This window comes from Elephantulus edwardii, unplaced genomic scaffold (assembly GCF_000299155.1).
Source record: "Elephantulus edwardii isolate Elephantulus edwardi_28Jun2011 unplaced genomic scaffold, EleEdw1.0 scaffold00098, whole genome shotgun sequence".
NCBI classification, from domain to species: domain Eukaryota; kingdom Metazoa; phylum Chordata; class Mammalia; order Macroscelidea; family Macroscelididae; genus Elephantulus; species Elephantulus edwardii.
Window position 1 is genome coordinate 9,812,672 of NW_006399848.1, and position 14,004 is coordinate 9,826,675.

General features: G+C 39.1%; 1 protein-coding gene across 4 annotated transcripts in view; it reads right to left on the bottom strand.

Annotated features, from left to right (window-relative positions):
• SGCE (sarcoglycan, epsilon) overlaps positions 1–14,004 on the bottom strand; it is a 91,665-nt gene that overhangs the window by 37,169 nt on the left and 40,492 nt on the right. For all 4 annotated transcript variants that reach the window (XM_006891478.1, XM_006891479.1, XM_006891480.1 and 1 more), the window contains one exon: positions 13,211–13,409. In XM_006891478.1, the coding sequence (XP_006891540.1) occupies positions 13,211–13,409 (199 nt within the window). The remainder of the gene's footprint in view (positions 1–13,210; positions 13,410–14,004) is intronic.

Below are 14,004 nucleotides of genomic sequence, written 5' to 3' on the forward strand. Positions count from 1 at the left end.
CAAGCGACTTGACAGCACGTAACAACAACAACAACAACATTAAGTGATGGAACTAGCATTTGAACTCAAGCATGCTGACTCCAAGACCTTATGAATGAAACAATTGTGTTACTAGTAAGATAATGTGAATTTTAGCACTACTGTGCACATCCATCCTCCTCTCATTCTTGCTGTCACTTTCCTTGTTTAGTTCTCATCACCTCTTACTTTTTTGTTAGGTGCTGGCACTGTATACAACTCTATATACAAGAGAACAAAACACGGCCTGCTGTTGTACCATCCTCAGAACATCTGCCGCACTTGAGTCCATTGTCGCAGTCGCCGTGTCAATCTGTCTCCTTGAGGGTCTTCTTTCTTCTCACCCTCTTACTTTGTCAAGCACGATGTCTTTCTCCAGGACTTGAGAGTCTCTCCTGCGGAACATTCTAGTTGCTCTTCTCCTCCACCTCCTCCTCTAGTTAATTTTTCTAATCAAGTAAGCAGACTGCTGAATGTTAAGGCCTCAAAAAGCACTGCATCTTTGCTCTCATTGAGTAAGACCTTCCATTTGATTTTTCCTGGTAAACAGCAATTTTGTTTTGCCAGCTGTTTCCATTTGTTACAGTCATGGCAGATAGTTTCACTTTTGCTTTCAAGGGATTCTATCATCAGAATCCTCATTTCCAGTGCAGGATTATATCAAAAGTCCCTGTGTCAGAACTTCTCTACCGAGGTTGGCCAAGCAATCCTGCTTTGGCTGCCAGAGCTTCATCCTGCTGGATATGATATTTCTGGGATCTCATGGCTATTCTTCATGTCATTTTTAAATATTTCTGTAAGCAATGTTCTGAACAGGTAGTCCCTTCAGGTTTTACTTCTCTTGTGAAATCTTTAACACAGTCCAGAAAGTAGGTTCCTGTGAGTTTATTGTAGGTTTCAAAAAATTCCTTAAGCTGTTTTTATCTGTTCAGATTCTGATATTTGTGCAGTCATATTCTTTTGATATGGTTATTAGTCACCTTTTCTAATGAATGAGTTTCTTTTCTATTCTACAATAGCAGTTGGTTGTCCAACCTTTCATTGAATGTCTTCAGTGAGCCGTGTTCTTATCTTTTGCTTAAATACTGAACCCTGTTCTTGATCTCCTCACCAATATTAGCCCGAATCTGCTCTACTTCTTTAGACAGGCTTGTTTGTTATTCTGGAACTTCATAGTATATTCAATATTCTTCATAACACTACAACTCAAAGACATCAATTCTCCTTTGGTCTTCCTTATTATCCACCTTTCTCATATTCTCAATTCCCATTGCCATCGAGTCACAATCCACCCCTCGCTGACCCTCTAGCAGGTTTTCAGAGGCTGTAAATCTCATGAGAGGAGTGCTCACCTTTTTCCCATGGAGCAGTTGATGTGTTTGGACTGCCACAGAAGCACTGCGTTTGGATTAGCAGCACCTGCTGCTATGAGCTACGCCATCAGAGATCCTTGTCACATAGATAGGAGGTAATTACAAGCATTTTAAACCAAGCAGCTAGCTTCACATTCTGTGAAACTTCTTTTAGGTGTGAATGAATGCTTCAGTCGGAGGGAGGTGGATTCTTGGAGCCTTGCTGAACACGGTGGCACCTCCTCCCTGGAGGCTCAGCTCAGTCGATGTGGGAGGCTGTATTTTTTGGGGGGAAGGTGATGATTGAGGCTGTATTTGTTTCATGTCACCTGGAGAGAGCAGACATAGAGAAATCTCTCTGGAGATATTTTTATTTACATGCCCTTTTGACTGTCTGTGTATTGAACACAAAGCAAGTGATATCCTTAGTTGAGCTTACTGTTCCCAGTTTTTTTTTTCCTATAATTTTTTTAAATTAATTTTAATGAACATTTACAGAAATTTTGGATTTCCATTCATTCATTGTTTTATTTTTCTCCCTGCCCACCCCTCCCTCCTAGTCTGCTCCTCTCTCTGAAAAGTAAAATTCCTTCACTGATGTACAATCCCCCGCCCCCTCCCCAATCCACTATGCAACCTTCACTCTGGACACCCGTCATCGCCATAATAACCAATCATATATCATTTTAAACTGTTATCTCCCTCATCTGTTTCAATGCAGTATACATAATTTATCTGTCTCACCCCTAACCCTGATGTCATTTCTGCTCTACAACAGTGGCACTATCCAGTATTTGTCCTTTTTTGACTGAGATATTGCACTCAGCATAATGTCCTCCACAACAAGATAAAGGTAAATAACCCAACTGAAAAATGGGTACAGGATATGAACACTTCACTAAAGAAGACATTCAGATGGCCAACAAATATATGAAGAAATGCTCAAAATCCCTAGTTCTTAGAGAGATGCAAATCAAAACAACTATGATATATCATCTCACCCCAGTAAGGATAGCAAAATTTAACAGAGCAGCAAACAACAAATGCTGGCGAGGTTGTGGAGAAACTGGAACCCTTATTCACTGTTAGAGTGTAAAATGGTGTAACCACTATGGAAGGCTGTATGGTGCTTTTTCCATTCTATTTTCTTAACTGTTGCGATCAGGAACATGTATATATAGCTGATTTTCAGATATTAATCTTATATTCAGCAAAACTATTTTTATAACTGTAATAATTTCCTCTGAATTCTATTCAGTTTCTATGTACTCAATTATGCAATGCCTAAATATTGATAGTTCTGTTTATGCATTTCTTTCATCTTTTAAGTTATTTTTATTATAATGTTGACTCGCATATCAGTTTCATAGTGAATAGAAATGTTGATGATGATCATCTCTTTTTCTTGAATTCAGGAAATTATTCTAATATTTTACATCAATATAGTGTTTATTTTAGGCTTTACCGAAGCAACTTTTTATCAGTTTAATGAAATTCTCTTTTATTTACAATTATAGTTTTTAATCACAAAGATCTGTTAAAATTTCCCAAATGTTTGCTCTATATCTATTGAGGTGCTTATGATATTCTTTATGTTCTCATTTATAAATAAAGTAAGTTACAGACTTTCTGGTATGAAAGAAATTGAATTTCTGAGTCACCCAAACTTGGTCATGATCTATTTTCCAAATAGATTACTGAACATGTCTGGTTTCAACATATATTCCTACCTGAATTAAAAATAAATAAATGAAAAGTAACATTTCTATTATTGGGGGTAATGCTTTTCACCACGTTTCGTATTTCCAGGAGTAAGAACTTGAGTAGAATAATACTTCCAGACTCATATTCTACCTCTTTCTCTTCCTTTTTGGAAAAGGAATTATCTTATCAGATGAGAGAACTGACACACAGGCTGAGTCTTCTCTAAGGGAGATTTTGAGGGTGTGGACCTACTTTTCATAAGAAGACATTTGGATCTGGTCAACCACTTCTAGCATATGATGAGCTTATTAATAGAGAAAGCTGTCTATTCTCCCTCTTATGCCTCCCTATAGAAGAGGCTTGGTAAGTTCAATGATAGGAAGACCACTGATAGAGCTAAGCCACATTCTCCAACTAATTCTATCATTAATCAAGTGAACATTTAAAATCCATCTCTCTGACAAGTAATTAAAAGCTACTGGGTCATATTTGAAATCACAACATCTACCCTTATTCTCCAACCAGTGTGATCTCTCTAAAATACACATATTACTTAAACAAAAATAATTTTTTGCAAGTTCTCTAATGTCTCAAGGTTAAAACCAAACTAATTTTCATAGAGTACAAATGCTAATGTGATCTCTTCTTTGCTTCCTCGATAACTCTCAATTCTGGATCCCTCTCTTCCATCTCTTCATTAAACCCTTTTCCAAATCCAAAGTGCTCTCTCCTCAGGGTTTTGGCCCAGGCTGTTTCCCTCTGCCTGAAATTCCATTTGTTTCTATTGTTCTGAGCAGGCTAATTTGTCTTCATACTCCAAGGCTGAGATCAGGCTTCGCCTCTCTTAGGAACTCTTCGCAGATTTGGACCTGAGGTGGGTCAGGGGCCTTCTCTTTGAAAGTCTCAACTCTGATACAACATTTTCTTAAATGATCTGATTTGCTGAATCTCTTTAAAAGTGTGAGCAGAAGCTGTTTTTAAAATCACTGTGTCCTAGGGAAGAATAAAATATTCTCCATAATAATTAAAATATCAAAGTATAACAGATAAAAAATATGCATAGAAATAAGAATATGTATTAGATATATAGATTCATTTTTAGTTCATTTTTATTTATTTATAGTATAAAATAGACTGGCTTGTCTTTCCAATTTTTATTCTATTTAAGGTAGCATTAAATATTCCTTTCCCCATAGTTTCTTAAGAGAAAGACCATTTGCTTCAAAATCACAGAAAGAACACAATTTAAGAATAAAAGGTAATCCTGCAGATCATCAGGAATGTGACAGTTCAATAGGGCTCTACAAATTCCCCAGGATCAGGAACTTGCATGCAACTAGCATTTGGCAGCCAAGGGATACATACTCTTCCTCAAATATAACTACTCACTGAGGTCTGTGACAACAGGGCAAAAAAGAGACAACTAATTAGAGGTGGTACTTTATGAAATGATCTACAGCATAAACTAGGATTCCCCGTTACTGAGTGAGGGTAGGTTTGCGAGCTTTGGTAACAAGAGGAAATAGTAGTAGGTTTGACAATCTCTTATGAAAAGTGAGTATATGCTTTAATCCTCACACCCCATCATTCCCTTCATAGCCACCATTTACACAGCATCAGTCAGCCGTGGTTGGCAGCTACAGCATGCCTAGAATGAAATATGAACCGACTCCTCTTTCCACCAGCTTTATTCCAGGCTAAATACATACATGAGTCTCTAGCTTCTGGATTTGTGTCAGGGGCAAAAAAAAGCACCAGGACTATACTCAAAGACAGCACAGTCGCCCTGGGGTTCCAGGTCTGGAGCGTGAAAACAGATCTTTTCAGGAGGCTCAGCCTTCCTTTGCAGGAGCTCACTCACCTTGCAGCAAATCTTTAAAGCTGTTTTCTATTTGATTTAGGAGGAGTTTGAAAGCTAAGAGTTCTGCAGTGATGAAAAAAATGCACATTAAGAGGTATGAAGGGCAGGGCTGTGCAGAGTAGGTGCCTAGGAATTAACAACTAATGGTGGTTTGGGCTGTGGCAAAGTAGTATAGGCTTTAGCCCTGTTTTAAGCTTTTACTACTGAGAGATACTCTTAGTCATGTACTGACTCTTCCATCTCCAATATTTAAAATTTTTAGGTGAAAGTTTACAGTGAATTATTATTATTATTGCACTGCTGAATTGAGTATGACTCATAGTGACCCTATAAACAACAGGCCTGAACCCTGTCCTATCCTGTGCCAATCTTACAATATCTGACACACTTGAGCCCATTGCTGCAGTCACTGTGTCAATACACCTGGTTGGGGGTCTTCCTCTCCTTCACTGTCCCTACACCTTTCCAAGCATGATGTCTAGGGAATCAGGTTCACATTTTATTATTTTTTTACAGTTTATACTGTGACACTGATGTACTTCTCTAAGGAATGGTCCCTCTCAGCAACATGCCCAAAGTATGTGAGACAAAGCTTCACAATCCTTGCCTCCAAGGAGCAACCTGGTTTCACTGTCTCCAGGATAGATACGTTTGGTTTATTTTTGGAAGTCCATGCCAAGAGTGGGGGAAATGTTCAATACTTTTCTCCAGCACCACAACTCAATGGGAGCAAGTTTGTAAGAGATAATGAGAATGGCTCATGATAGGACAGACTTTGGAGCTGTTGAGTCCACAGAGTTCATAGGATCGCTATGAGTTGTAGTCAGCTTGATGACACATAACAACAATACTGTATTCCTGGTCATAACCTTCAGTAATGGTAGCCAGGTACCATGTAGTTCTTCTGGTTTTGAAAAGTGTCGGCTATTAATCTTGTGGACAAGTTTCTCCTTTGAGTCTTTCTTTTTTTCATTTTCCTTTACAATTGTTTAGTCTCATACGGTTTACAACCTTTCGCAACTCACTGAACCAGAGGGTAGAACTTTATGAACAAGTCACTAAATTATTCCGTGACCCTACTGTCCTAAACCCTTCAATCCAGTAGACCAATAACTTCAGTTGTTTGAATAAGTCTAGTAAGTCCCTAAAACTGTGTCCTACATGAGCTTTATGAATTCTATATACACACTGCATATTAATGTGTATTTGCATATACCTGTACATACAGTTATAGCCACATCAGGAACCACAGTGGTGCAGTTGTTAAGTGCTTTGCTGCTAACCAAAAGGTTGGCAGCTGAAAGATGTGCGTGTGGGTTTCTGTAAAGATTTACAGGCCCGTAAACCCTATGGTGAAGTTCTCCTCTATTCTATAGTTTTGCTGAGTTGGAATCACCTAACAGCAGCAAGTTTGCTTTTAGAAAGATATACCTATCTACACCTGCACTCAGTACGTTTTCTGATAGACACATATGCACACACTTCTACCACTATTCTAACATACCTGGTTTTTTATTGCTACTACTGTTGCAAAATTTGATGTTCTAGTGTTCACTCAAGTTACCCATTTTCCTAGTGTGCTTTTAAGTGTCTTCATTTTATTCGGTCAAATTGCACAGACTTAATTTTTATTCAGTATTGTCTTCCCCATCAAAAATGACAAGTGTCAACTATCCAGAAAATTCTTTGCCCTCCCTCCTCTTGTAACTATCAAAGAATGTTCTTTCTATATATACAATGATTCCTAACTTTCTTTTAACAGTGGAGCCATATAATATTTGCTGGTTTGCAATTACCTTAGTTGACTTGGCATAATGCTCTTCAGATTCATCCTTATTATGATTCATAGACACCATATTATTATTTATACTTATTTTTTATTTTATCATATAAATGTACCAGTTTATCCATTCATCCACTGATGGATACAACCTGTTTCCATCTTTTTCCAACTGTAAGGCTGTAATGCATTGCTATGCATATTTATTCATGTCATTGCTCCTATGTCTCTTAGAGCGATATCTAGGTGTGGGATTACTAGATAATAAAATCATTCTAACATTTGACAAATGCCATCCTGTGTCTACCATGGTAGTAAAAGCAGCTATACCATTTAACAGTCCTATCAGCGGTCCATAAAAGTTCTAATCCACAAGCTGGTCAGTATTAGTCGTTTTCTGTTTGTTTTCTTTTGATCACTTCCTCTTTTACAGGGACGGATGGTATTTCATTGTATTTTATATCTGCATCTCTCTAGTGACTAATTTGCTCCTTGGAGGCAAGGATTTTGAAACTCTATCTTACACATTTTGGGTATATCTCCAAGAGGGAACCAATTCTTGGAAAAGGTCACAATGCTTGGAAAGGTAGTGGGTCAGCACAGAAGAGGAAGATCCTTGAGGAGATGGGTTGACACAGTGACTGTGGCCATTGGGTCAGGGGTTCAGAGATGGTGAGGCTAGCTCAGGATGGGGCATGGTTCAGAGCCATTGTTCATAAAGTTGTTACATGGGTCAGAGTAGACTCAATGGCATATAACAACAACAACAACAATGGCTAATGTGTTTTAAGTCTACCAATTGCTCCACTGGCGAAGGATGGACCATCTCCTTCTTTGTGATTTACTGCTTCTGAAAACTCACTGGGGGCCAGCAATGTGTTTGTTCCAGATTAACAGTGCTTAACAACAATCATGGCTACAGAAGGAGCTCTGGTGGCTTAGTCCATAGAGAGTTGCACTAACCCAAAGGGGGTGCTTCCCTGGTTGTCTGAATCCACTAGGGTCTCTGTGAGAGAAAGTTAAGCAATCAACTCCTGTGCAATTTACAGCCTCTGAAAACCCACCGGAGTGTCAGCTATGTGCTGGTTCTGACTCAATGACAAGGAGGTGAGTTGTTTGAGACTGCCTAGCAATCATGAGTATCTTCTCATCTATTTGTTGGTCATCGAAGTGTTCTCTTTGGTGAAGGGTCTGTTTATATCCTTTGCCCACTTTTTACTGGTTGGTTTTTTTTCCCTTTTCTTTTTGTTGAGGTGTAGTAATTTTCTTAATATTTGAGAGTATAGCCTCTTGTCAGATAGGTTGTTGCCAACATTGTTCACAGTCTGTACGTTCTCTTTTGACTCTTTTGTACTTCATTTTTCAGAGGTCCCAGTCATCTAACTTACCTTCTGTTCTTTCTGCATTACTAGTTGTATGTTTAATAGGCATTTATGCTGAAAATTAGGTTCCCTAGTTCTGTTCTTAAATTTCCCCCCAAAATTTTATAGTTTTAGCTTTATCATCTGCTGCCTATTTTATGTGTGTTTTCATAACCGTCCAGGAAATTTTAATGCATGTTAACTTTTTTTTTATACTAGTTTATTTACAAAATTCAAATACATTTTTTTCACATCGGATCCTTCCCATTTCTTTTACTTCCTGTTGTTGTTGTTGTTATGTGCCGTCGAGTCGCTTGCGACTCATAGCGACCCTATGTACAACAGCCCTAAACTCCGCTCTGTCCTGTGCCAATCACACTGTCTCTGACACTCCCATCCCAATTATCTCAGTCACTGAATCAATCAACCTCATAGAGGGCCTTCCTCTCCTGAGCTGTCCCTCCATCCTCCCAAGCACAACCCTGCTTGCTGAAACTGAAGAGGACCTGAAGCGCCTGCTGCAGAGTGTCAAGGACTGCAGCCTACAATATGGATTGAGGCTCAATGTCAAGAAGACAGAGATTCTCACCATTAGACCAACTGGCAGCATCAGGATGCATGGTGAAGAGATTGAGATTGTACACAGCTTAAGTTTGCTTGGCTCCATAGTCAACAGTCTTGGCATCAGCAGCCAGGAAATTAAGAGGCGCATTGCCATGGGAAAGTCTGCTGTTAGGGACCTCTCCAAAGTACTGAATGAAGAGCAATGGTGTCTCTCTGGAGACTAAGGTGCGTCTGATACAGGCTATGGTCTTCGCAATCACTTGTTATGCATCAGAGAGTTGGACAATGACCAAGGAGGATAGAAGGAGAACTGATGCCTTTGAGCTGTGGTGCTGGAGAAGAGTATTGAGAATACCACAGACTGCTAGGAAAACAAACAGATTTGTCCTGGAAAGGGTTAAACCGAGTGGCTCCTTAGAGGCAAGGATTCTGAGGCTCCGTCGAACATTTTTACTTCCTACCCACTAAATTATATGATCTCATGAGTAATCCTCTACTGCCCTACCCCTCCTCACCCATCTGCTTCCACCTTCTCTCTTGATTGGATCCTCATACTCATTCTACAATAATGGATTTTATACAGGATTTGTTCACGCAGCAAAATACTCTTCAGTCTCTCTCAAGTTAGGTAATAATTTTATACAGGTTTATATACAAAGTTCATATATACTGTTTTTCACACCAGACCTTCCCCCCCTTTCCTTTACCAATCGCTCCCTCCACCAATCAGATTGTGCAATCCTTTATTTAACCCCTCCCCTTGGGTCCTTGTACATGCTCTGCAATAATGGTCCTATACAGCATTTGTCTTTTTGAGACTGAGTTAGTTCACTCAGCATAACACTCTCCAGTCCCCCCTCTGTTAGGTAGTAATTTACAAAATCATTGTTCCTGCATGCTGCATAGTGTTCCATTGTGCGAATGTACCATAATTTCTCAATCCATTTTATTGTGGTTGGGCATTTGGGCTTTTTCTGTGTTCTTGCAATGGTGAATAATACAATGAGATACCATATTACTCCGGTAGAAGTGGCAAGGTTTAGCTGGAGATCAAGTAATAAATGTTGGAGAGGATGTGGCAAGATAGGAACTCTTATACATTGTTGGTGGGACTCTACAACGTCACAACCACTCTGGAAGGTAGTTTGGTGTTTCCTCAAAAAGCTAGACATAGAAATTCCATATGGCCCAACTATTCCACTGCTTGGAATATACCCTGAGAAAATGAGAACTGAGGCACAAACAGTCTGGTGTTTCTTTTGACGATATATATCAAATATGGCAGAATGTGCAAGTACTAGATTATGGCTAGGATGATTAACAGGGAAGAGTTTTAAAGTTTAAAAATATTTAGTATTAACTAGAACATTTTATTGGGCATTTGATATTTCTGAAGTATGTATCTGTGGTACAAATATGTGTAATAGAACATTTGCCAATTCAGCAAATTTTGCATGTATAATTCTGTGGCATTTTAAAAATAATCCTTATGTTGTGTAACCATTACCATCATCTTTTCCCGAATTGTGATGAATATATTTTTAAAACAACATCTTTGAAAAGCAATGCCTACAGTCTCACTGCCATCTCTGCGTGTCTGTAATATTTCATTTTAAAAAAGAATTTGAAGCTCATTGTATTTTTTAAGTTACAAAGGCAAAGAACCCCAAAACTAAGACATATATCACCACAAGAAAGAAAGGCACCAAACATGAGTAACGTTAAGGATTACTTTCTAAATTTAAAACAACAGGGTTAAAAAATTGTTTTGTTGTCATGACAATATAAACCAACTAAAAAAGTCTGTGCAGTCATATTTCCACAGACAAACTTTTCTTCTTCTCAGTCAGAATCTTCTTTCACTGGTGCTTGTATAGGGACACTGAAGTAATAGAACTGGCATTGGGGACAATTTATAGAAATGCTATTTTAAAAGACTTCTCATATGAATACTTTGTAAAGGTTAAGGCTTAACATTAAACTAAAACTCACAGAAAGCATTTCAAGTTGGGAAGGGATCCGAGACAACATGGGCCAAATAAATGCCACTGGACTGACTCCCTCAAATATCTGATAGCACATGCTGCCGTTAGCAGGTGCTAGGGTCAGTCCATTAATGACTGAATTCTCTAACAAGTACTTGTTGAACAAAAATTCTGTTCTTAATTTAGAGTCACATGCTCAGGCTTAGCCTTTAGGTGAAAGAATAGGGAATCTTAAAGGGAGTCAGAGGCCAGGAATCTATAAAGTTCTCCTGATAATTCTCAGGCGCAGAAGGTTTGGGAAGCACTACCTTAGACAAGAGTTTGGGCTGCAGTCCTCTGGTGACATAGATGTAGGGAGTTGCGCTGCTAATTCTGAGGTGGTACCTCTCTGGCAGCTCCAATTCACCAGGTGCTCTGTGGAGGGAGGTGGACCATCTCTCTCATGCAATTTACAGCCCCAGAAAACTCACAGGAGGGTCAGCTATGAGCAGGTTCTGATTCACTGGCAGTGAGTTTGGGTTTTGAGTTCAGTTTAACTTTGGTCAGGTTCTAAAGATACCTCTGTCAGGGTGGGGGCTTGCAATACACTGAGTGGAGAAGGAAGGGATGCGCCCGGAGGAATGAAAGACACTTCTGGTCACCATGGTGCTTCCTCCAAAACCTTGAAGTCACTGTTTTACAGACTGCTGTAGAATTACAAAAGCTTTTGGCAGGGCTCCATATTTAAAGAATATTTTCAGGGGAGATACCATATTTCCACTTTAATTACCCAGTGAGAAGGAAAAACATGTTGAAATTCTAAAGGGAAAACATAAGCTGAGTGCCTGCATGATGCAAAATTATTGATGTTCTCAGCTGGTAACTGAAAGGTTGGAGGTTCAAGTCTACTCAGAAGCACCTCAGAAGAAAAGTCTGGTGGTCTGCTTGTAAAAATCAGCCATTGAAAACCCTATGAAGCACAGTCCTATTCTGATATACTGAAGGTATCCATGACTCAGAATCAACTTGATGGTCATTGGTTTTGTCTGTTTAAAGTTATACTTTCATATAGAAAGCCAATGAGCAGACAGATAAGAGATAAAGCCATTTCCCCCACGCATTTCTTAGAGTGCTTGGCTATCTCCAAAATCCACTACTACATAATGTGGAAAATACAATTTAATTCTAAATGTCACAGTTTACTGCTTTTCCCTTATGTCCCATGGGTATAGTTTCCTCAGATTTCATCTACATCTATCTGGGACTTTTTCCAACCAAGCTGTCCTGTAAAAGTGGGAATTTATTTTTAACTTAATTCTTACTAGATATCACCTGTATGAAACAATAACCAGGAATATGATGAAGAAATAAAAAGGAGTTATGTCACACAAACTGTTATTTAGCCTACAAACTGCACTTGTATGTCTGTGTCTCCAACGACTGAGCCTCCTTTAAGCATCTGAGGCTGTAAATCACACAGGAGAATGGTCACCTTTCTCCCTCGGAGCTGCTGATGGATTTGAATGGCCAGAGACGCTCTGCCTTTGGGTTAGCAACACAGTTTCTTGTGGACTAAATCACCAGAGGTCCCTGAACTTTTATAGAATTGTCCTGTACTTTTATAGGATTGTCAGAAAGCAAATAGAGGCACAAGTGCTTCTACTTTCAGATTAGAAATCAACGCTTAACTTTATACTGACACTGATTCTGCTACCTTTTCAAGGAACATTTCTAGACCTCTCTGGTTAGATGCCAATGTGTTGGTGCCCAAACCATTATGATTCAATGGCTATTTTTTTCCCAGTAGATCACCTGGCCTTTCTTCCTAGTCTGTCATAGTCCGGAAGCTCCCCAGAAGCGTACCAGCATCACAGCATGCTAATAGATGGGGGATGGGCATGCCTGAGATGCACTGAACAGAAACTGAGCCCAGTTCTCCACAGGGAAAGAGAGAATATAGGCCCCAATTGAGCCTCTGTGTGGGTAAAAGTCACACTTCGTATTTATAATACTTTTAAATGGACAAATCCCTTTCAAATACACTGTCTCTAGAATTACAACAACTCTATAAGAAAGTATAATCTCCTCTGAAGGACACACAGAAGTGGAAGCACAGAAGAGTCCAATGATTGCCTGATGTCACACAGCTTATGAGTGACAGGGTCAGGCCTTAGACTTTCTTCTCATAGGAACGGGCTTCGAATCCACTCAAGCCATCAGTTCTCGACATATGCTGGAAAGAATGTTAATGGCAAAGAAATAGTTTCCTAGAATAAAGTTACAACAGTTTGCATGTCCTTCTGTAGCTGATAGTTGGGGCATCCTTTGACAGGCAGGCTCAAAACAGTGTCATGAAGGAAGGTACATGGACAAGGTTATAATTTGTAACTGATCCTAATCTACATTTAGGTCACCAGGACCTGGAGCCTGAGATATAAAGAATTGTCAGCATACATTTTTTGTCAATATAGAAAATTGCTACTCTGTTAGTATCTTTCAGGTATCTATGTCTTATTAAAGAGAAAAATGCAAGAGGGCATACGTTTGCTAAGGACATCAGGTTTTTAAAATCCATATTTAAGGCCACAAGATAAAGGTCTGCTTACCCTTCCTTCATGTCATTAATGGGAAGAGGCACCCTGCCACCTCTGTCTAGAGCGGAGGTGATGTTGATGGCGTTGAGTCGCTCTGGCTGCCACACATTTTTCACTGCCCCAAGAAAGTCTCCGAGAACCTCACTGGCGAGCATTTCTTCGACATTCATATTTTTAATGAAGAATTCTGCTTGATATGGTAATGGGAAATCTAATATTGATGAGAAACGATATGTATATCTTGAATGAAGTAGTTTTTAAAAGGAGACATAAAAGAACAATTTGAGTTTTGTTGGCATTGAGAAACATATTAATAATGACTTTAAAGGCTTTTACTAGAATAAGGAGACTTATCTAAAAATGTTACAAATATTAGACATAGGAGATTCTCTACAATCTAAACTAAAGCAACTGACGGTATAATTGTAAGATTTGGCCAGAAAAAGGTGGGGGTAGAGGAAGAGCCAAATCTACTTCAAATTCACTGTTTGGATTAACTCACCAGTTCTCCACCTCCCTTCTCACTCTTCCAATCTACTCTGTTGGAAAGAAGATTCTTAAAAACTCTATATAGCAGCCTAGTGGATAAGGAGTTGCACTGCCAACCCAAAGGCTGGAGGTTTGCACCCACTGGCTGATTCATGGAAAAAAAAGATAAGTAATCTCCTACCAAGTGCAATTTATAATTTCTGAAAATCCACTGAAAGGTGGGCTCTATATGGTCAATGTGCTGTGGAAGGTACCAAGACAAGGCTGTCATTTACAATGCTGATACTGTTCCATTAGATGCCCAGGAAGCAGAGTTT